Source organism: Micromys minutus (genome assembly GCF_963924665.1).
Source record: "Micromys minutus genome assembly, chromosome: 6".
In the NCBI taxonomy this organism is placed as follows: Eukaryota; Metazoa; Chordata; class Mammalia; order Rodentia; family Muridae; genus Micromys; species Micromys minutus.
In genome coordinates this window covers 26,477,459-26,501,814 of record NC_137975.1, presented here as the reverse complement: position 1 = coordinate 26,501,814, position 24,356 = coordinate 26,477,459, and the positions used below count along the sequence as shown (strand labels likewise).

Sequence of the window (24,356 nt, the reverse complement as noted above, 5' to 3'; positions counted from 1 at the left end):
AGAGCGCTCCTCAAGAAAGTTCTTTTCAAAGAATTTTCAAATTAGGCAACTTAAACTGCAGTTACCAGTTTAGCAACCACAGTCTTGGGCTGGGTTGGGGATTGCTAACTAGTTGCCTTCATCATTTGTAAGAGAAAATGTTCCTAGGAAGCATTCACATCTAAGGCACTAAATCTTAGCGGCTTACCCAGAAATACTTGCTGAATGTGGCCCGCATTTTAACCCCTTGCTCTAGTCTCTTTTGCTGTACTGGGTAGAGTCTCTGCTGTGGTCATTTCCTGCAGCCACCCTTATTAGCCATATTAAAGCATTCCCTTAGCCCTCCAGTTAAGAGTGTCCCTGGAGCGGTGCTGGGAGGAATGCTGCCCTAACTAAATTGCTCAGGGGGCGGTAAAGTACACACCACACCTGACAACCTGAGTTCACTCTTCCATAAAGGGGGTCGAAGATAAACTCCACACTAAGTTGTCTCTGACCTCTACAGGTATCCCAAGGCATATGCACAGCACACACACACTTTTTAAACAACTTTTTTATTGATTTGTGGATTTCACATTATGCACCCCAATCCCACTCATCTCCCCACCCCTTCATATATGCCCTCCACCCTTGCAAACTGCACCCCCAATAAGATAGAATAAAAAAGAAAAACAAGAAAACCCAAACAACTAGTCGTGGAAACTGTGGTGTGTCACACAGTACACCCTTCTGTCCACACATCTTTACTTGCAAATGTTCATTGCAGTGAGTCATTGGCTCTGGTTTGAGGTCTCTGGCTTCTGCTACACTATCAATTCTGGATCCTCCCTTGGACTCCTCTCGGATATCCTATTGTTGCCCTGTGCCACGGAGATCCTGCAGCTTTGGATCTGCAGGACAGGACTTTCACGCCTCCAGCAGATCATAGATGGGGTAGATGTTAGGGTTAGCCAACTAAAAGCCCTAGATCTGGGCCTGGGAAATAGCTGAGTTGACCAGCTCTCCTGTACCACCAGGTTAAGTGCTCCAGTAGTGCTTCCGGTAGCTCCCCCATGCCACAGCCAACAAGAGGTGGCCTCAGCTCTCTTCTCTTATCCTCACAGATGACTCACCTGTGCCTTCGCCGCCATGGCTAGCCCCACTGTGCTGACCAGGCCAGGTGCAGAGCCCTTTTCTAAGAGCTCCAGATGGTGAGGGGCGGGGTCAGCTCTCCCACCTGCTGCAGGTGGAGAGGAGTGCGGGAAGGGCATTTCTCCCTTGCCCACTACAATCCACAGCAGACAAGGGGCAGGGCCTTCTGTGCTCACACCTCAGGGCTAGCTTACCCTAGCAGCTCCAGTCTGCTGCCCAGGCAAGGGACATGGCCAGTTCAGCACAGTGCCTCAGGTAGCAGTCCAGACCAGGGATGGTAACAAAGGCCTGGGACATCAACACAGACCCAGACATGTGGACCCCAGCAGCAGCGTGGGTCCAGATGTACCCATGGCATCAAGTGACAGTGCAGCCATTCGAATTAGCATGTCTCCCCTCCCCATGACAGCAGGCCCCTCAGATATCCACACAGTCTCTGGTGGCAGCCCAGATCACTGACATCCACTTTGCCTTTGATGGTAATTCAGGTCCACAGACAGCAGTTGCAGCAGGACTAGGAACCCAGACATGGCCCTTGTGGGCTGCCCGGACCAGGACCTCAGCATGGTCTCCTCATACGCCCTATTCCTCACCACCTTCAAGCCCCCAGGATCCACCTTCCTCTACAGTGTATGAACTCAGCTTGGTTTTCTCCTCCATCTCCACCACACTCTCCCTCTTTCCCATCTCTCCGTCATAGAGACACTCACCGTGGGTGCTTGGGTGTCTTTCTTCTGGCCTCCCCCCTACACTTTTTAAAAATTAAGTAATGTTATATATTTGCAGGATTCGCTCTTAGTAGTCACATAAAGAATTAGTCTAGGGCTATGTGTGGTGCACATATACCTGTAATCTCAACAGTGGGGAAGGTGAAAACAGAAAGATCAAGATCAAGGAGTTCAGGAGAGATGGCTCAGTGGTTAAGAGCACTGACTGCTCTTACAGAGGTCGTGAGTTCAATCCCAGGAACCACATGGTGGTTCACAACCATCTGTAATGAGATGTGATGCCCTCTTCTGGTGTGTCTGAAGATAGCTACAGTGTACTCATATATAATAATTAAATCTTAAAAAAAAAAAACTCAGGAGTTCAAAGCCAGTCTCAGCTACAGAGCAAGTTTGTGGCCAATGTGGGCCACATGTGACCTTGTCTCAAACATGATACGACAAATAGGTGGACCCAATGCCCTCTTCTGGTTTGTCCAAAGACAGCTACCGTGTACTCATATCAATAAAGTAATAAATAAATAAAATCATTCTAGAGAAATGCTACTTCACATATAGGTACTCTCCCCTGGACAGCCACTTTTTGACACTGGGCTCATCTAAGCTAAAAAGCTAGAAAACTAGATTTTTCTAAAGTGACCACTGCCAATTTCACTTCAGTTTTTCTGCATGCCCTCTCCCCCAGCATCTTGGGATCTCTAAAGCTAACCCGTAAATGGATCCAATTGAATCACTGCAGTTTTTAGTTGAGAGGAGGGTTGTTAGTTTAAAGATGATATTCTGACCCCCTTCCTTAAATAAAGCCCGACCTTTGTCCTAACACTTCTTAAATCTTAGCCTAGGATCATGCTGGTGGAGAGGGGTGACAGGGGCCGGGAGAGGGGGTGGGGAGAGCATCTCTTCTGAGCTCACTACAATCCACAGAAGAAAAGGGGCAGGGCTTTTTTGCCCACGCCCTCAGGGGTAGCTTACTCAGCTTCCTTGCCTTCAGGGTCAGTTTTGTGGAGCTGCCCAGTTGGAATAAAGGTTACGCGCGTTTCCTAAAAGCGCCTGCGACTTCAGGAGTACAAACCGTTACGGGAATTCTGTGTACATATACGTCCAAAGCGTTCCTGGCCAGCAAAGCGCGGTTCGGTTCCGGCAGCAGAAGGCGCTGTCTCCGGAGGCTGAGCTCTATCCCCGCCCCCCGTCCGCTCCCGCGTACTTAGATGCGCAGGCGCGGCTTCGCGGATTGGCCGTCCGCGGGAGCCGTCATTCGGTGGCGGGTCCCAGCCGCGGGGCTGGCGGGCTGAGGGGAGGAAAGATGGCGGCAGCGGCAGCAGCTGGTGCGGCTTCTGGGCTGCCGGGTCCAGTGGCACAAGGACTGAAAGAGGCGTTGGTGGATACCCTCACCGGGATCCTGTCCCCGGTGCAGGAGGTGCGGGCGGCTGCAGAGGAGCAGATTAAGGTGCTGGAGGTGACAGAGGGTGAGTGAGGCGGGACCATCACGAGGATGGCTCAGACCAGGGCCGGCCGCACAGTCCTCTGGCCGCAGGGATTTGGGGATCCTGAGCCAGGGGAGAGGTGGGCGCCAGCAGTGGATTAGGAAACGTGGAGGTGGGGGCGCCGCTGGCGGCCGTGAAAGTCCTAGAAGAAGGGTGGCGCGTCTGAAAGGAGGGTCGGGGGAGGTGGAGCCGTAGCGGGGATGGGGAGGGTGAGGACTAGAATTGATAGATAGTGGCTGGCTTCTGCAGAGGACAGAAATGGAGTTCGACGTGGTCCTGTTCGTGCGCGCAATCTGGGTGATATTTGAGCCCAAGGCAACATTTTTTTTTTTTTTTTTTTTTTTTTTTTTTTTTTTTTTTTGGTGCCGTTTTCTTCACCAGCTCGGTTGTAGTGGGATCTGGGAAGGGAGCTAGAGAAGTGTGAGAGGGAAGGAAGGCCCTTGAGAAGAAGGCCACCATCAAACAAGTTTCTGTATCAGAGTTTTAATCTGGCTGGTTGTTCAGACACCTCTCATGTACTCCTAGAAGTCAACTCAATTCGATGCATACGACGCTTCACCTTCCCGGCCATGCTTCCCGTTTTTGTTTTTTCTTTTAAAGACTTAGTGGAAGTTATTAAATACTGTGCATTTCTGTGTACTGGAACGGATCTTCCTTTGTTTTAGATTCTTTGTTCTCATCCTCCTATTATGTTCTTTAAGGTGTTAGAGAAGAAACTTAGCTTGACGTTTTCTTTTTAATTTTTTGTTAAGTGGGCTTTTAGCAGGCCTATTTTACAAAGAACAGAAAAAAAGGTACAATCTTCTCGGTCTTTATGTAAGAAACCTATCTGATTCAAAATTCTAGATCCTCAGAATCCCCAAGCTCAAGGGAATATTTTCACTGTTCCTTAAACTTAGGCTTCTTCAGAAATATGGGAGATTGTTTCCATATTTGACCAACCACCCTCAAAGCCTTGAATTAATGCTCTTACGGGACTTATTTTTATTGAGAGAAATGAATGTGGCAGGGGACCTCCCTTGAATTTAGTTATTATATTCTCTTAAATGACCAACTATTGAAGGAAAGTTCCCTTCTGTTGGGACTATCCCTTTTATCGGGATTCGGGATCTAATAGGTTAAAGACTTTTGAAAGGCCAGATGGGGTTTTATAACATACCAGACTCTTAAGAGAAGGAGCCATGAATGGGAGGAAGCTATTGGAAAGCAGCACATAACTTGACCTGAGGTTTCTAGGTCAGATTCCTTGACTTTATATGCCTCTGCCTCCCTCAGTATAAAGAAAGAAAGTTGATAGACAGAAACCTTACTAAATTTAACTTGTTACTGGCATTTAGTTTCTGGTCTGATGCAAACCGATCCTTAATTAGTTAAACCTTCCATGAATGAATGATACCCAGTGTTTGAGCTAGCCCCCAGATGTATGGCTGACACCTTGCTGTGGAAGGTGGACTTATGTTTAAATTGTATAATAGCTCCAGTCTTGCTCTGATTTCTTTTTCCAGCTCTGGCCAGATTCGATGGCCTCATCTAGGGCAAAATCAGACATAAACTTCTTGAGATCGTTTTGAGGTTTTTGTTGCCTACCCTTGTCATCCTTTGGAGTCTTGAAATCAAAAGTACAGAATTTTGATCTAGTCCATTGGTGAATAAATTGATAAAGGCCACTTCAATCCTCCCTCCTGTCCCAGTAACCTACTGATAATGTGTTGAGTGGCATGCTGAGAGACAGGCGTAAGCTCTGAAAGAGTAACAGGAATGGTGGCCTAGTAGGGAGGCGTTGGCTCAATTATAGACTGTGGTTACCGAGTTGGATCAAGCCTAGAGTTGAATATAGTATATTGGACTCTTCAGTGGCTTTAAAAATAGTCTTGTTCCCTTCTGTGCCTGTTTTTAGTTAGAGGATAGTAGTTCATTCCTTAAGAATGTTTTCCAGGAGTGGTCTTTCTTTAACAGTAATCTCTCCAATTGGGTCCTGAGCATCTCCAGTTTTACATACTGGCTAACTCTCTGAGATACTTTCTAAAGGTAAGCTAACAGCTTCTTTAGCTGTGGCTCCTCTTTCCATGCACCTGGTCTCCTAGGAGTTCACAAGGGACTTAGTTTTAGAGTGTCAGGAAGTTGTTCCAGGAATGAAAAGGCTCCATGGGCCAAAATAAGGAGCTTTTTTTTTAACAAATGAGGGAATAAATGATTTGCGCCCTTAGAATTGCTTTTCGGTTCTAGTTTTATCCCAGAAGGATGAGCCTTGCTTTCTGGTCATTTAAAATATCTTCCTTAAAACCTGAATTTAATGAATTGGTGTCTTTGTTTTTGTGTTTTGGTAATTTTCTTTCCTGTGTCAGTAGAGCACAGGGTCAGGTGACTTACCAGATCTAGTCCCTCTACCCGCTCACTGTGAGCCATTGCTGTTGCCTCACACATAGACACAGACATAGGACAGTGGACCAACACGGATTATAAGATTTTAGGGTTCGTTTGTTTGTTTTGTTTGTTTTTGTTTTCCTAGAGACAGATTTAGCTTTGGACTCACTCTATAGACCAGGCTGGCCTTAAATTCAGAGATCCGCCTGCCTCTGCTTCCTGAATGCTGGGGCTAAAGGCGTGTGCCACACTGCCAGTTGTGTGACTGGTTGTTTTTCATTGATATTTGGTGTGTGCCTTTCTTGGCTGTCCGCTGATAAGCTCTGCTCCTGAACTTGCCAGGGTCTCTAACATGTGGGGGGAAAGGCACATCAGTTGTTGCCTCTTAGAGGGAAGGGCAAGAAAGGACCAAGTTCTGGCCCAATTATATCAGAAATAGAATTTTCCCTTTAGTGTGGAGGGTGGGATTTAGGGCCTTTCATATGCTAGGCAAGTGTTCTGCTACCTAAAAAGCCTTGTTGTCCATCATAGAGGAGGAAATGCCACCAGTTTACCACGGAGACTATGCCATTTACGACCTCACCAGGTGTAGCTGAAGCCCTGAGCGGAGGGGGACAGTACTGGAAAGTCTAGAGTTCCTGTGCCATGTGGTATTCAGCAGATAATTGTTCCCTTTTTCTAAGAGGATTGAGAGTTTGCCTTCAATTATTAGACTTTGTGAAAATTTAGTTCTATCCACATAGGGTAAAAATAAAAGGTTTTTTATTTACTAGTAATTGTTTCATTAGTAGACAGGGACATATCAAGCACTCACTAACATGGACATTAGACAAGAGACATTGTCGATTACCAAAGGGCTCTTGACTCTGAAACTTATGTTCTGTCAATAACAACTACCACTACTTCTTCATCTTCTTACTACTCCTCCTTTTTCTCCTTCTCTTTTTCCTCTCCCTCCTCTTTCTCTTCCTCCTCTTCTTTCTCCTCCTCTTTCTCTTCCTCTTCCTCCTCCTCCTTTTTCCTCCTTCTTCTCTTCTTACTCCTCCTTTTCCTCCTCTTCCTCTTCTTCCTCCTTCTTCCTCTCTTCCTACTCCTCCTTTTCCTCTTCTTCCTCTTAAATTAAACTTATGGTAAGACTGCTTTCAGAATGTCACCTCCTTGTTTCTGGCATATTGATGCTTTACTTCTTATATCTCAGAACAGAATTCTTTCCTCCTTTTCTTTAAGATCATCCTAAGTGTTGGAGTGAATAACTTCCATGTATAGTCCTATGTTCTCTAGCTAGCATGGCTGAGATTTTTGTAAATATAATTAGGTTTAGACCTAGTCTTTTTTTTTCCCCTCTTGCTACTTATTTTTTATCTGTTAGAAGTAAATACATATGTACCCCCACATGCACACACTGTTTGCCCTTAACTAAATGTTTTTGTCTTTTTTTCTTTTTCTTTCTTTTTTTCTTCTGTGAATAGGGTTGAGCCCTCACATTTGTGCCAGGCACGCACTCTGTCACTGAGCTACAGTCCTAGCTCAGTTGTTTCTACCTTGCTCCCCAGGGGACACATGACTTCTGTCCATCTCCCACCATTGCATTGACCAGAGGCCGGATAATTCCCTGGCATTCAGATGCTTCTCAGTTATGTATGATGGTTTTCCCATCTTAGATGCCTAGAGAGATGATCCTACTGGCTGGAAATGCTTTCTGGTTCTCATGGGCACTTTTCTGGCTTTCTTACAGTATAGCATAAGCACTGTCCACCTGCGAAGGGCACCCCGCAAGGATCCAGACGCACTCCTGGGCATGTGGCGGGCACTGAACCGAGCGGAAGGCGGCCACGCTCGGAAAAAGGCCAGTGGTAGAGTTTTATTTTCCCTTTAAGCTATGGTTTTGTGGTGGTTACCGATCCCCATGAGAGATAGGGGCTTCGCCAGGGTGCTGCTTAAAACTCTTTCCTACAGATGTTCTCTGTCCCCAGTTCTCCCTGAGGTTGGCTATCTAGGCACTGGCAAATCTTAAGTCTCTCTCATAGACCCTTAAGAACAGTATGCACATTTCTTATCCTTTATCCTCCCTGCCCTCTTTTACATTTTTCCTTCTAAGCCAAAGTTTACACAGATATTTGTTGCCAAATAGGGTAAGAGAAAGTAGGGCCAAGATCACCAGAAAAGAGAACACCCAAAAGACTAGAAAATGAGTCTAATATTGGAAATGACACTAGAAAGTCAGAGAAGGCAAAGGGTTCCTTAGAAAGCTCAGAGGATGTGTGTTTGAAGTGGAGCCACCTGGGAAAGTCAGGTGAAAAAAAAATCTCACTTAACCAAAGAAGGCTGTACCTGTTTCACCTTGGAAAGAGGAGCTAAGGGAAATGTTTCCTGACAACATGCTTTAGGAATTCCTATAGCTCTCATAGCAGTGTTCTCTGGTTCAATGTCTTAGACTGAATCTTAGTTTAATCTGAATTAGTCTCTTCCAAGCAAAAACGAAGTCCAGTGTATGTGTCTCATGTGTTTTCTCTGCTTTCATTAAAATGTTGGTTATATTTTTTAACAGATATACTTAGATGTGTTTGTTTGTTTGAAAAGTTACGGTACAGATTCTGTCAGTACAAGTCTTCAAACGAGGTTCCATGCTACCTTAGATGGGGTTCTCGGCCCTGACAGAAGTCAGGCCTGTGAAGAAGCACCTGTGCTGATGTGTTTCCGACAAGCAGTGAACAGCTGGTTGTTTTTGTTCTGTGATCACTCTCTGAACTTCACAATGTCTTTCATTCTCTGCCTTGGCCTAGCAGACTTCTTTGTCAATACCACCACTGTCACTGCATACAGTCCTTCATCAACTTCTGTTTGTTAGTTTTTAGTCTGTCCTTGGAGCTAGGTGATTTAGGCAGACATTCCTTTCTTACAGCTCACTGTCGCCTCCTGCAAACTAGTTTTTTTTTTCCCTTAAAATGTGAATCTTAAGAGTTTAGAAACTCTGGAAACTTGGAGAAGAGGATGTGCTATCTGTTCTGCTTGAATCTTGACTGAATTAGCCAAGTTAGTCTGCAAGTCGTCTTTTCCAGGAGACCCTTAAACGGGCATTCGTGTTAGTTAGTTGAACTTTCAACCTTCTCTCTTAGGTGAAGGAAATAAGCTTCTATAAAAAATCCATCTTCAAATCCATGTAGGTGGAGACTCTTTGGCTGACTTGTTCTTAAGTCCTCCGTGTAGATCTTAACCTTAGGCAAATCTCTGTTCTCTACTCCCTCTACTGTCCAGCTGCTGAGTGGAGCATGAGCTGTGTCTTTGCTGGGTTACCTTAGGACAGTGGCAGAGAAGCTCCCAGCTGTGTGATCCTCACTAGAGTGCTGCTTTCTCCATGGAAGCTTCATTCTGGAAAGTAGTCTTGACAATCTCCAGTCAATGACTCAGGACCTCAGCTGTCCCGGACCTGTGTGTAGTACTTTTTGGGTCTTCTGCTTGGCCTGCGTGGACTGGTGATGAGAGACATGTATGTGACTCCTTTCCCTTCCTTAAGCCTCATCATCACCCTGGAACCATGAACATTAGTGTTCTCACTGCAAAGATGACCATTCAAATTTATTCAAGCATTAGAGTTTAAACTCAAATTTCAAAACCTCAAAAAGTCTTATTCCTCAGTATCGTTTTCATGCTGTATGATGGAATATTTTGCTTATTTTTGCTTCATTCTAGTTTGTCCCTATGGGAATGATCCAAAAATTAAGCTCTTGCCAGGAACTTTTTAAACCCACAGGTTATTTAAATATCGCCTTAAAAGAAAGTTCTGTGTGTTCCAAGTAGCTATGAATATGTTTGTAGGTCACTTTGAAGGCAGTTGCACAAGGCACACTAGAGCAGACTAACCGTGTCCAGGGAGACCAAGATCGTTTAGGTTCAAGGTGTGAGGGTGATGTCTGTTATCACACTAAGTATCTGAATTGTAAGTGTGGGTGCCTTAACTAGAAGTATTTCTTGTCTTTATTATGTACTTATTTATTTATGGAGATGGGGCTGTGCAATGGCATGTTTATGGAGATCAGAAGAGAACTTGTTGGTTCTCTCCTAACCATGTGGGTTCCAGGGATCACATTCAGGCATCAGATTTAATGCTAGTGTCTTAGCTGGCTGAACTATCTTATTGGGCTACCTGTTCTTTTAAAAAATAGATCTTACCTTGTTCTGGCGAAATGGTTCTCTTTAAATTAAACTAAACATTAGCATTTAAGAAGTCTTAATACATCTGTGCATAGTGGTGCACACCTTCAATCCCAGCACTATAGGAGACGAAGGCAGGTGGATCTCTTGAGTTGGAAGCCAGCCTGATCTACAGAGTAAGAAATTATGAGACCCCTGTCTCAAATATAAGACAAGGGTCTTCTTAGATAGTAAATGGCCCATGTGTGTTTGATAGAGTCCATTAAAAGCTGTCTCATACATGGTGGGTTTACACACCTGTTTCTTCTATTGCAAGAAGAGGGCTTTTTATATTTACCCAGAATCTGAACTAACCAAAATAATCACAGGGATCAGGGTGAATTTTAGTATCCATAGAGATGATCCTGAAGGTTTTTAAGTGTTTGTGATTTAAGCATTCAATACATGTATTAAAAGGAAAGCCCATTTTATCAATGGCTTTATAGACAGTTTCATTCTTCATGAGTGACAAGATGGGAGCCATAGGAAAGGACCAAAAACTGCAGCTCAGAGAGGCTGGGGCTAACTTGCCAACAGAATTCTTGCCGAGCAAGAAGCCCCAGCTTCCATCCCTCCTGTTGCAAGAAATAAATTAATTTAAAATGCCATTTAAAATAAAGGCATTGAGGTGGTGGTGCACACCTTTAGTCCCAGCACATAGGAGGCAGAGGCAGGTGGATCTCTGTGAGTTTGAGGCCAGCCTGGTCTATAAAACAGGACAGCCAGGGCTGTTACGTAGAAATCCTGTCTTGAAAATCTTTAATTAAAAAAAAAAAAAAACAAACAAAAAATGTAATTTGGAATAAAACAAACAGGAACTATAAGACTGTTACAGGATAATGTGAGTCATGCTATGGGTTTCTCTCTCTCTGTGTGTGTGTGTGTGTTGAGGGATTTTTTTTTTTTTTTTTTTTGCCTGCATGGATGGCTATGCACATGCAGTGCCCTCAGAAGCCAGGAAAGGGCCCTGGATCCCTAAGACTAAGTTAAAGCAGGTTGTGAGCTGCCATGTGGGTGCTGGGAATCAATGCTGTGTCCTCTGGGAGAGCCGTAAGTGCTCTTAGCTGCTGAGCCATCTCTCCAGTCTGCATTACATGTGAACAAACTGGAAAGGTACTGTAATCAGCTCAAGGGATCAGAAATCATAGATAAACTAGACAGGTTGGTTCTAAGGGCTGAATAGAAAAACAGGGAATGAAGAGCAACTAATAACATTGAAAAGAAAAACTCCCAGAAGGGATAAGCTCTGCAGACATTAAACATTGCATAAAGTTTTTATAATTAACACTGTAGCACAGACACATAACTAGAAAAGCAGTTATAGGACAGAAAGTCTAAAAATCCTACACAAGTACGTATGGAAACCGTGTAAAACAGGATCACCCTGCTCTGCAAATCTGATAGACTTCAAAATCTGGTGCAGTTTTTTGTATACTACCGGCATGAATCTGTGAGTAGAAGATTGCATCTGGTGTTATGTGATAGGTCCGAGTCAAAATGCAGCACTGCTGGCCAGCTGCTCCACACACTAGAGCTGGTAAGAAGCCCGAGGCAAGAGAATCTTGAGTTCAAGGCCACTGTGAACTACTGTTACTGTCCAAAAGAAAAACATGGTCTGGGCTTGGTAGTGGGTGATTTCAGCCCTTTAGAGGCCAAGACAGGGGAATTGTTGCCAATTCAAGGCCAGCCTTGCCTACATTAAGACCCTGTCTTGGGCTGGAGAGATGGCTCAGAGGTTAAGAGCACCGACTGTTCTTCCAGAGGTCCTGAGTTCAATTCCCAGCAACCACATGGTGGCTCACAGCCATCTGTAATGGGATCTGATGCTATCTGAAGACAGCTACATTGTGTTCGTATACATAAAATAAATAAACAAATCTTTAAAAAAAAAAAAAAAAACAAGACCCTGTCTCACTAAAAGCAGTGTATGAAAAGCAGAGGAAATAAAGATAGTCTCTCTGTGTAGCCTGGCTGTCTTGGAACTCCCTCTATAGACCACGCTTGCCTTGAACTCAGAAACCTACTTGCCTCTGCCTGCATGCTGAGATTAAAGGTGTGAGCTACCACGCCTGACTAGATGGACTTTTTAAATGGGACTGGGACCATATAGAAAAATAATCCCAGTGATTTAGGAGCCTAAATGTAAGAAATCAAAGTCCTATACCTACTAGAAGAAACATAGTTAAGCTCCCTTTAGCCCTACAGAATGATGGGCAATAAAAATAAGTAACAAAATTGTACAGGTTTTACAGTGTGAGAGGTTTGGGCAACCATATGTGTGCATTAAATAAATTCCCATAGGATTGTTATATTGACACCACCAGTCTTTCTTTGTGGATTTGGAAACCAGGGTTTAAAGGATGAATAACTTACCGGTGTGGTGGCTTCAAGATTGAACTTAAACTTGACTAAATCTGGAGACTTTGCTGGGTTGTTTGCTTTGTTTAGAAGGGTGGGGGCAATAGTGTGTGTGTAGAAGTGTGGTTTGAGTGACATAAAATTTTAAATTTCTTACCAGCTATATTAAAGAGGTTTAAAAAAAAATGGGAAAAGGTCATTTTAATGCTTAAGGCTAGAGATACCACATCTTAAGATCTCTAGAGATACCACAAGTTTGGTTCCTGACACCCATGTTGGGAGACTCACAATTGCCTGTAACTCTAACTTTGGGGAGCTGATGATCTGCTGCCTTCTTCTGGCTCCCACTGGTCCTTGTATACATGTGGTGGGATACATTCATTCTGATTATGAATTAAGATAATAATTGAGATAAATCTAAGCAATACTGGCTGGTCATGGTGGCACACACCTTTAGTCCCAGCACTCTGGAGGCAGAGGCCAGCCAGAGCTACATGGTGAGACCTTGTCTAGAGAATGAATTACTAAAAATGATTTAATTAATTAAAATTAGCTAATGAATTAAGTACTGTACTTATTTAACCTGGCATATGTCAAATATTCCTATGAATAATCAATTTTTTTTGTTTTATTTTAAAGCTGGTAAGGTTGTACATGCCTTTAATCTTGGCATTCAGGAAAGGCTAGGAGCTCTAAATGAGTTTTAGGCTGGCCAGGGCTATGTAGTGAAGCTCTTATCGCAAAGAAAAACATTTATAGATATTTGGTTTTCATGCTAACTTTGAATTGTGGGTGTTGTTTACATTTACAGCCATCTCAGTGCTCGAGTCTGATGGCAGCTACATTGGCTTGCAGTCCTAAATTGGGAGATATAAAATTATGATCTTAAATTCTTTCTTAAAAAGATTTATTTATTTTATGTATATGAGTGCACTGTAGCTGTCTTCAGACACACCTGAAGAGAGCATAAAGGATGGTTGGGATCCCATTACAGATGGTTGTGAGCCACCATGTGGTTGCTGGGAATTAAACTCAGGACCTCTGGAAGAGTAGTCAGTGCTCTTAACCTCTGAGCCATCTCTCCAGCCCTGACCTTACATTCTTGATAAAATGCTGATTACTTCACAAATGTAAATGGGTCTATTTTAATTTGGTAGTGAGCGTTTACAACATAAGCAGTTTTCAATAAGCAGTTCAAGACTGCTAAGTAGGTGTTTGACTCATACCTATGATCCCAGCACTTGGAAAGCTGGAGCAGGAAGATTCTGTTCAGGAGTAGCAAAATCCTGTTGTTTTGTTTTTCTAAAATTTATATTGCATATTGAAAACTTTTCTCTGCAACCCTTATTTTGTTTTTTAGGGTAAGCCTGTTGAGCCAGATTTTCTCAAATTTAATGCTATAGTTTGTGGAATTGCTGCACTGTAGGAGCCGTGGGCCAGGTTTCTTCCTGAGCTCTTTTCTGTCACTTCAAGGTTAGAGCTCAGTGATTTGCTGTGGCTTTTGTGACTATCCTTAGACTCACAGGAAATTTTCTTTTTCAGAATTTGGTGTTCACCTGGCAGAGCTGACTGTGGATCCTCAGGGTGCGCTGGCGATCCGTCAGGTGAGTCCAGGGTGACCCAGCTGATGAGTACTTTCCCTTTACTTAGTGACTTAGAAACTTTCTCAGGGGAAGGAGAAGGAATAAGGATTATGTATAAAACATGATCTTTGTAGACTTAGATGATTGAAATGTATCAAACCATAACTGGTTTTTCTGTGTGAAAATAAGTCCTATCTCTTGTTGCACATGACAATGTTGTTGTCTTCACAGCTGGCGTCAGTCATCTTGAAACAGTATGTGGAGACTCACTGGTGTGCTCAGTCAGAGAAGTTCAGACCTCCGGAAACTACAGAAAGGGTAAAGGCTAACTGTTAATCTCATACAGGGATACAAGAGACAGCCTTAAGACAGTAAGATCTTCCTCGTATTAGTCCGATATTGTCCTCCTGACCCCAGAAAACAAGCCTAGGAAGGAAGTAGATTGGTAGCGGCATTCTGAGTGCTGTGCTACAAATGAGCATCAGGATGGACTGTTCAAATCCAGTTCTGCCCTTCTGCAGGCCGTGAGAACATTTAACATGTTTAGCTGTGAACACTCAGTTACTTAAGTTTCCAAAATTAGAGTTGAAATTACTATCTTTGACGGGCTTAAGAATTAAATAAAAATACTTCTTAGTACAATTGCTAAGCAACCACTCCAAATACCAAGAAAGAATGAGATTTGATGTCTGGAACTGTGTGTTAGAACCTTGTACAACTGTGTGAGTGTTTTGTATGTGTGGTGTTCAATGAGAGCACTGTTGTAGCTGGTAAACTCTCAATTGTGGCAGCTGTAACTGAGCAGTGAAGATTGTCGCAAGGCCTGCTGCTTACCCTCTGATTAATGACAAGTGCCCTTTCCTCCTCTGCAGGCAAAAATTGTTATCCGGGAGCTATTACCCAACGGGTTGAGAGAATCAATAAGCAAAGTGCGCTCCAGTGTGGCCTATGCTGTGTCCGCCATTGCCCACTGGGATTGGCCTGAAGCTTGGCCCCAACTCTTCAACCTGCTTATGGAGATGTTGGTGAGCGGAGACTTAAATGCGGTCCATGGAGCCATGCGTGTGTTGACAGGTACTGGAAGCCTTTCCCTTGCTGTAGTACTTAGACCTTAAGTGACAGGGGAACAGTTAGAAGCTATGTGATAACGTGGCCTAGACCAAGGATCTATAAAGTGTTTCTCCTCTCTCAGGTTTTTGTAAATGTTTCTCTTCTAGTTTTTATCTCTGTAGCCTCCAGAAGTGCTATTGATTCTTTCCCAGGAATTTAGTTAGCATAGTACTACTTAAATATTCCAAATCTTTATAGAGCAATACCGTAGGCTAAGGGTATGATTCAGAGGCAGAACATGCACAAGTCCCTGAGTTCAGGCCCTCAAACCACACACATACAAAGATACAGGAATGCCATAGTAAATATTTAGATTTTTGGTTTGTATTCTGACTGCACCTTGGCACTTCACTTTTTCTCTTTGAGCCTTAGTTTCTAAGATACTATCTTAATTTCTTTTCTTTTTTTTTCTGTTCTGTTGTTATTTTCTGTTCTGTTGCTATGAGGAGACTTCATGACCAACACAACTCTGGTAAAATTGAGGCTTGCTACAGTTTTAGAGGGTGAGCCCAGGATCATCATGGCCGGGAGCAGACAGGGATGGTGCTAGAGCAGTAGCTGAGAGCTTTATATCTTGTTCTGCTAGCGGAGAGACAGACACTGGAACTGGAATAAGCCTTTGGAACCTCAGAGCCCACCCCCAGTGATACTCCCTCCAACAAAGCCACACCTCCTCAAGCAGTTCTGTTCCCTGGTAACTAAGCACCTAAATATCTGAGTCTATGAGTGCCATTCTCATTCAGACCACCACAGAGGAGATTTTGGTAGTTGGCCTGTGCTAATCTATGTAAAGTGTTGAGCATAATAGCTGACATGTAGTAGTAGACTCTGTGTAAACTTTAGTTATTAGGCTTAATATAATTCTTGGGTATTCTTTCCTATTTGAAGACTTGTACTTTGCTGCTTAGTTCAACCAGGGAAAAATTAAGAGTAGTCAGTCAATGTTCAACTGAGTGTAGTAGTACACACCTTTACAGCACAAAGAAGGCAGAGATCTCTGAGTTTGGAGCCAACCAGAGCTATACAGTAAAACCCTGTCTTAAAGATATAACAAAAGAATAGTCAAGGCTAAAACAATACCTGACTGGTTAAGATTGCTAGCTGCTCTTCCAGAAGACTCAGTTAGGTTCCCAGCATTTGCATGTTGTTAGCTGCTTCTAACTCTGCAGTTTGCTGTCTGTAACTCCAGCTTCAGACCCAGTACCTCTCAACAGGCTCCTTCACTCACATGCATGTGCCCTCCTCCTGACCTCACACACATGAAAATAAAAAGGTTTTTTCCGGGGGGGGCTGGGGTTCAGGAGCCAGGTATATGAGCCTACCCTTGTCCCCAACACCCCCATCTCCCAGCCTATGATGGTGCTACCTAAGAAAGTCTTCCCCGCACCCTTTGCTAGCCCAGTCAGTGGTCAGACTTGGAGGAGGATCCGACAGGAGGGTGTAACTGTGAGATAAAATGTCTTGGTTGTACCTGTTTGTGGCTTAGCTTTGTATTTAAATAGCAAACAAAAAAGGAAATAAACTTGAAACTTATTTGTCATCTTAAAAATAAAGCAAAAAAAATAAAATAAAATAAATATTTAGTTAAAATACAGCAAAAAAAAAAAAGTTTTTTTCCAGTTGAGACTAGAGAAATAGCTTTGGTTAGGAGCACTGGCTGCTCTTCCAGAGGACCTGAACTCAGTTCCTAGAACCCAAATCAGGTGGCTCACTACCATCTGTAATGAGATCTGATGCCCTCTTCTGGTGTGTCTAAAGACAGCTACAGTGTACTTATATATAATAAGTAAATAAATCTTTATGCAGTCCTGACCATAATACAATCAACTAAGAGATGGCATATTCTTTGCTACTTTTTTTCCTGAGAAAATTTTAACTTTGAGTTCAAAGAGTTTTGATAGATATCTCTTATAAGGCTGATTAACTTATCAGTCCTTCCAGAATTTACTTTCATATATCCATAGGTCTGACCTGAGTTCTGGTCGTTTGCAAGTTCTGTCATATATTCATCCCCCTCGGTAAAGTCAGTAGAAAATCCTTCCATAAACACTGACCTGGAGAGAAGCCTCAGTGGTTAGGAGCTCTTGTTGGCCTTGCAGAGGACCTGGGTTCAGTTCCCACCACCCACAAAGTAGCAGCTCACAGTTGTAATTCCAGTTCCAAGGGATCTGATTCCCTCTTCTGACTTCTGTGGATGTTGGGCACACACATGATGCACAGATGTACATGCAAACAAGCATTCATACATATAAAAATTTTAAAGTCTTTAAAAAATACTGATCTGAGGCTGAAGAAATGACTCAGCAATTATGAACACGTACTGCTTGTATATGAGACACAGGTTCAATTCCTAAGACCAATGTTGGCTCACATTCACATGTAACTCCAGCTGCAGGACATCTGACAATTCTCGCTTCCGTGGCTTAAGTCACGTATACATATGGTGTGTGACAAAACCTTTCCTGAGAGAATACAACACACACCAAATTAGGAGCCCACAACAGACCAAAGAATGGAGACCACCCAAGTCCAATGTGGTGAACCAATGAGTTTTACTATTGGGAATATGGTGAGGGGTTACTTACAGGAGCAGAAATGACTCGAAGACAGCTGCATTACCAAAGCCCACCCCAGCATAGATGACAGCTCCCAAAGCTAGGAACCTAGAGCACCCTGCACAGGCTGCTCAGCAGGTTGGAGCCTGTCCTTTCCAGGTTTCTAAGTTGGTCTAAATCTCTTTAATGAAGCTTGGCTGGTTTCTGCTTCTTTCAGATAGCCGATCTGGTCTGAAACTCTTTGCAGCTTGGCTATGCTGATGTGAGGGGAATTCTTGACTTTTATAGCTTACTCGGGCAGGGAGGGGCCTAGTGAATCTGGTAAGTTTCAGAGACTGTCTCAGAGGTATTTCCTACCTTCCTGCTTATGGAGCTTCCTTGCAGGATGGGATGTTTTAATCTCAGAGAAATGGTTAATGACAACATATACCCCATGCACACACATATGCTTAATTAAAAATAACAAAAAATAATCTTAAGTAGATATCAAACAATAAATGTTAAATAATAATAATAATACGGCCAGACAAGCCAACTTGTGTTAATCTTTTCAGAATCATCTTTCCCCTCTGTTCAAGTAGGTTTATGAAAAATCACACACAGATATCTTATGAGACCTGCCAGTTTACATAAAATCATGAAGTGAACTTTTCTCTCTCCTCTGTTCTGGCCTTGAACTCAGAGATTCCCTTTCCTCTGCTGGAATTAAAAGTGTATGCTGTCAACACCTGGCTTCTCTCTCTTTTTTTAAAAGATGTATTATTTATTTTATGTGAGTACACTGTCACTGTCTTCAGACACACCGGAAGAGGGCATTGGAATTACAGATGGTTGTGAGCCACTGTGTGGTTGCTGGGAATTCAACTCAGGACCTCTAGAAGAGCAGTTGGTGCTCTTAACCATTGAGCTATCTTTCCAGCTCCCCCCTTTTTTTTAAACAGAGTAACTCGTATGTATCTGTTGAGAGTTTCAAACATGTGAAAAAATGTATTTTAGTCATAACTCCCCCCAAGTTCCCACTCTTTCCAGTGCCCCCAACATCTCCTCATTCCCCCCCCCAGCCCCCAGCCCTGCTGCCCACCTTTTTGTGTAACCCATCCGAGTCTAATCATTGCTCAATGCTGGGTTGTTGGCTTGGTCCTGTACAGGTAATCACAGTGTTGTGAGGTCGTAAGTGCTGTGACCTGTCATGTTCAGGGGACAGCATTGCACACACAGCACACCTCTCCATCCTACTGCTCCTTCATTTTCTGCCCCATCCTCTGTGCTTTTCCCTGAACCTTGGGTGGGGCAGGGGCTTGATGATACAGATGCCCCTTTTAGGGATAATCCTTAATAAACACTCGACCTATTCTCAGCGCTTTGACCAGTAGCGAGTGTCTGCTGGCCTGCAAAAAGATGCTTCTTTAGCCGAGGTTGGGGGCAATACTAATCCATGGGTTTAAGCATAAGTATTTAGAATGTAATTTGAGAATAAATTGCTTAATAAAACAAAAGTATTGTTTTTCTAAGACTTGGGATTTCCCAAACCATGGTTTTCTTACAGGACAGGACAAGCATGAATTCCGTCCTTTGAGAAGACCTAAAATCTGGGGTTTTCATGTATCTTTAGATTTTGGTTACCTTCACTCCCTCTTCTCCCCTGCCTCTGACCTTAACTTCCAGAACTCTCTCTGTTCATATCAGGTGGGTTCTGCTCCTTCACTCCTTATAACCTCTTCTGTCCTCAGAAACTCCAAATTGAGCACACAAATCTGAACTTTCAAAGCCAGTTCTTTTCCCTCTCTCTTCCTCCCTTGCCCAGTATTTTTCTTGCATGGTTTATTTTCTGTGGCTCATTTGTGGATTTGTTTTTCTCTTCACTGTGAGGGATTCCTTTAGTCTATTTTTATCATGGAGGGCTTTTATCTTCCTGTCAGTTACGACCAGGAGCTTTGCTGGCACAGTGCTCTGGACTGCAGTTCTTCTCCTTCAGAACTGAAATGAGTCGCTCCAAGCCTGCTGGCTTCTAAAGTTTCAGTTGAATGATCCGGAGTTACAGCAGTCGGCCTGCCTGTTGTGTGACTCAGTGTTTCTCTCTTTCCTCTTTCACCATGCTTTTTTCTTCTGTGTTGTCAACACACCCAGGAAGAGAGACCCTCAACTGGGGAATTTATTTCAGGAGATTGGCCTGTGGGCAAGTTTTTGAGGCATTTTCTTAATTGATGTGGGAGGGCCCAGCCCACTGTGGGTAGTACCATCCCTAGGCTAGTGGACCTGGGCTATATAAGAAAGGTAGCTGAGCAGACCAAGGAAGCTAGCCAGTGTGCAGCATTCCTCTGTGGTCCCAGTTTCATTTCCTGCTTCGGCTTCCCTTGATAATTGACTATCACCCGAAAGCCAAAATAAGCAGTTTGTTGCCCCAGTTGTTTTTGATCAGTGTTTTATGACAGCATCAGAAAGCAAACTAGAGAAAGGGTTTTGGTTAAATTCTAACAAAGGGAGGTTCTTTTCTAGTCTTGTCTTTGTGTTATCTCCTGCATCTGTGTTGATATCTCTTCTCCTAACTTTGGCAATTTTTCTGTTATAATTCTTTCAAAAATATTTTTTAGCCAGGCAGTGATGGCTCCCGCTTTAATCACACTGCTCTGGAGGCGGAGACACGTGATCTCTGTTGAATTGAGCCCAGCCTGGTCTTCAGATGGAGTTCCAGGACAGCCAGGGAGTAACCCTGTCTTGAAAAACGAACAACAAAATAAAAGGAAGTATTCTCTATGCCTTTACAGTGAGATTTTCCTGTGCCCGTTTCCCATCAGAGCATCTTGTCTATCTTGGAATTCCCTCCTGTGCCCTGTTAATGTTTTATCTTTGTCCTTATTAGACTATTCCAGTTCCTCCATCTTCTCTTCAGGTGCAGACACGCTTGGCTTTTCTTCAATAATTTTGGTTTCTTTTTAATTCTTTCATATCATGATAGCCTTCCGTATTTCATTCAGGTGTTTATTTGTATCTTGAAAAGTGCTTGTTACACTGGGTTCTCTGAGACTTCATCTGATTCAACAAAGATCATTGCTCTTGTTTTAGTAATTTTGGAGGAGCTAATTTATTTTTTCTTTGCTTGGTTTATTTTTTTTGTCAGTTATATTTTTCAGATAATATGTTTGAAGTGTTCAAGTGGGACTTGAATGTGGCAATATTGAATGTGTAGTTCAGAAAATAATTCCTTATACCAGGAGCAGCTCTGGGGACCTGGTGTGGTCTGTCTTATTCCTGAGTTCCATAGCAGCTGCGAAAGCAACGACAGCTGCTTGACGTCACCACTGAACAGTTGTTGGCTAGAGAGTTGGCTCAGTGGTTACAAGCACTTGTTGCTGTCATAGATGACCTGAGTTCCCAGTGCCCACATGTAAATTAATAATCCTCTATAATTCCAGCCCCAAGGAATCTGACCTCCCTCTTCAGTCCTCTGACGGCAACAGATACTCATGTGATGCATATACATCTAGGCAAAATATACACATGTAGGCAAAATAGTCATGTACATAAAATAATAAAACATCTAAAAATATTTTTAAAGAGTAAAAATAATAGAATATCAGATCAGATATTAAAAATTCTTTTGCGGGCCTGAAGAGATGGCTTAGTGGTTCAAAGCACTTGTTCTTAAAGAGGACCGGGTTCAATTCCTAGCATCTACCTAGTAGCTTAAAATCATCTATAGCTTCAGTTCTAGGGGATCTATGTCCTCTTCTGACTTCTACAGGCACCATGCATGCATGTGGTACACAGACATATATGAAGGCCAGGCATACATAAAATTGAATAAATAAATAGAAACAAAGCAAAAAACTAAAAACCTACCCACTTTTGGGCTCAGCAGTTAAGAACACACTGGCTGTTCTTCCAATGGATCCATGCTGAATTCCCAGCACCCATATGGCAGCTCACAACTGTCTGTAACTCCAGTTCCACGGGATCTGACACCCTCACATAGACATACATTAGGGCAGAACACCAACATACATAAAAAATAAGTGGGTTGGTGGGTGGATGGATAGATGATGGCTGGATGGATGGATGGATGGATGGATGGATGGATGGATTCTTGTGCTTGAGAGGCAGGGGCAGGCAGATCTTAGGAGTTTGAGGCCAACTTGGTCTATATAGTGAGACCTGTCTCAAAAAGGGGCAGGGGGGGAAATGAAAGGAATATTTACAAAGCTGGAGAGATGACTCAGCAGTTAAGTATGCATACTGCTTTTGCAGATGACCTGAGTTAAATTCTTTGTGCCCACATTAAGCAGCTCATAGTTGCCTTTATTTAACTCAAGCTTCAGGGCATCCAATGCCTCTGGCCTCTGAGGACATCTACACTCAGACACACACATTTTATAATTTAAAAATAAGATATACTTATAAAAAGACTGGTTGTGGAATAAATTGTTAGCTCAGCTGTACTTAGCTGCAAGTTCATTCTCAATTCCTGACTCTAGTAGGTTCTGCATGGTGTTGTGTGATAGAGGAGCCTTTGATCTCTGAAGCCTCTGTGTTCTTGGGGCTCTGGCATAGGAAAGGAGGGGAGGTTGAAAGTCCTTTCCTGCCAAGTGTGGTGTGGTGCATGCCTTTAATCTCAGCCCTTAAGAGAGAGACAGGTGGATCTCTTAAGTTTGAGGCCAGCCTGGTCTACAGAGTTCCAGGACAGCCAGAGATACACAGAGAATTCCTACCCCAGACAAAAAGTCCTTTCCAGGTAAGTCCCTGGATCCTGCACACTGTGTGGCATGGTGTGGCCCCTACGCTCGGGTGTGTGAGGAGCAAGCATTTCTAGGTCTAGCCATTGAATCTGTTACTTGGCATCTACACCACATTTTACGTGCCCATTTAGTACTAATAGTAGGTTATTGATTCTGTGTCAAAGACAAATCTTTCATTTGTTTCAAAGTTTCCTTTTAGATACACTTTTAGAGTATTTTGTGTTCCTATTGGTGGACTTTTAGCTCAGACACACCAAAAAAGCCAAGGTGCTCCTTAATTAACCTTTCACCTCCCTGCTTCTGTATGAGTGAGGTGGCTGCTCTATGGAATTGAACCTCTAAGGTCCCTTACCTTACGCTTTCATAGTGCCATGACATCTAGCAAAGGACAGTTATTTTAGCCAAGATGAGGAAATCCTAATCTTCCTGAACAGTGTTCAGCTTCTTCCTAACAGACCTGGAAAGAAAGGATGGTTGTACAGTTACTGTGATTGGAATGCAGAAGAGTCTTTGTACTTGACTAAGGGAATTACTATACAGTGAGGTCACTTCTCTGTCAGCCAAGAGAAGGAACTGGTGGGGAAATGTGTATCCTTTATCATGAGTCATCAGGCATGAAGTGGGACGGCAGCCAACCTCCATTCACAAATAGCTAGTCCAGTGGATTTCAAAAGAGGGCAGGCTTTCACCTTCACACCACAGGAACTGGGGTATGCATGAGGACAGAAAAGTATTAGTGTGTGGAAGAACTCGGGAGAAACATGGGACCAGTTCTCCTTAGGGTTTCCTCTTTTTCTCTTGAGACGGAGATCACTCTGTGTTGCCCAGGCTGGCTTCTAACTCCTGGGCTTCTGTAATCCTGCCTCAGCTTCCTGAATAGCTGGGAAAATAGGCATGTCCAACTGTGCCCAGTGTCTTTGAGACTTTTTCGTAGAAGATATTGTTCTTGACTTTTGAGTTATTTTTCTATTTACAATAGAGAACTTGGCCTCATGATATAAAGGAAATATATGCTAAGAATTTAAATATTTAATCCAATACATAAATCTTTTACTTCTGTCATATAGTTTTGTAAATGTAGGTGTTAATGTCCCAAACTTTCTGACTTGATAATAATGACCTCAGAAAACTTACTTTGAACTTAAACCTATAAAGCATGAACAGATTGAGACTACTCACAATGGTTATAGGAAAGTTCAAAAGTACAGTCAGTCACTTCAGCTCTAAGACTCCTTTATCTGCATTTCTTTGTAGTGGTGGTGATGGTGATGACACTGGAGATTTGACCAGACCCTTGTCTGTGCTTAGCTACACCCAAGCTCTATGCTATGTTTTTTTCATAAAGCTTTTATTCATAAATACAGGCTATGCTTGATCTTAGGCCAAAGGCCCAGAGATGATAATATGCTATCCAGTGTGTTTATTTGGTCCGATTTCAATGTCAATGAAATTTGGCGCTCTTTATCTTTCAGAAGGAAGCCATATTCCTAAAGAACAGCTGGTCTCCAGTATTTGGTCTACATTTGACCTGTGGGGTTGGATATGGGGTCTTTATATGCTTTGCATTATCATTTTCTTATTTTTTCCAGGCACAAGAAGATGTGTCCTTTCTTTTCTCACCTCTTTCAAATCTGCACATGGGTTAAACACCTTCACTTAGGAATCCTCTTTCTCTCCAGTTAACAACAACCCCAGAATTACACATTGATAAACAGAGTTGATGCTGAATACATTTTTGGATGGGTGGATGGGCGGGTAGTTGGTTGGTTGGTTTTTCTCAAGACCAGGGTCTTACCATGTAGCCCTGGCTGTCTTAGAACTTGATCTGTAGACCAGGCTGACCTCAAACTCAGAGATCTGCCTGTCTCTGCCTCCAGAGTGCTGGGATTAAAGGTGTGTACCACTATGCCCTGTTGATGTTTGTTATTTACGTCATAGTAACTTGTCGGGACAGAACTGACAGAAACCAGAATGGCAGTTGAGAGATCTCAAAAGTGTGCCCAAATGCTTGACATGGCACAAGCCCAGAAGGGTCCCTGTTTGTCTTACTTGTATGCAGTTGTGTTGCAGATGGCTTCAATCTGTGTGGTTTTCTTTTTAATTTCTTGTATCTTCTTTTGTGTTCCTATTCTCTTTCCCCTTC

The 24,356-nt window shown here is 43.1% G+C and overlaps 1 protein-coding gene across 1 annotated transcript in view; it reads left to right on the top strand.

Moving 5' to 3' along the window:
* Positions 1–3,138: 3,138 nt before the first annotated feature.
* Positions 3,139–24,356, top strand: part of IPO9 (importin 9) — a gene marked incomplete at its 5' end in the record, with an annotated part of 47,464 nt that continues 26,246 nt past the window's right edge. Inside the window, 4 exons of the mRNA XM_080917612.1 lie at positions 3,139–3,301; positions 13,775–13,836; positions 14,047–14,133; positions 14,688–14,889. Coding sequence (XP_080773738.1) covers positions 3,139–3,301; positions 13,775–13,836; positions 14,047–14,133; positions 14,688–14,889 — 514 coding nt within the window. The remainder of the gene's footprint in view (positions 3,302–13,774; positions 13,837–14,046; positions 14,134–14,687; positions 14,890–24,356) is intronic.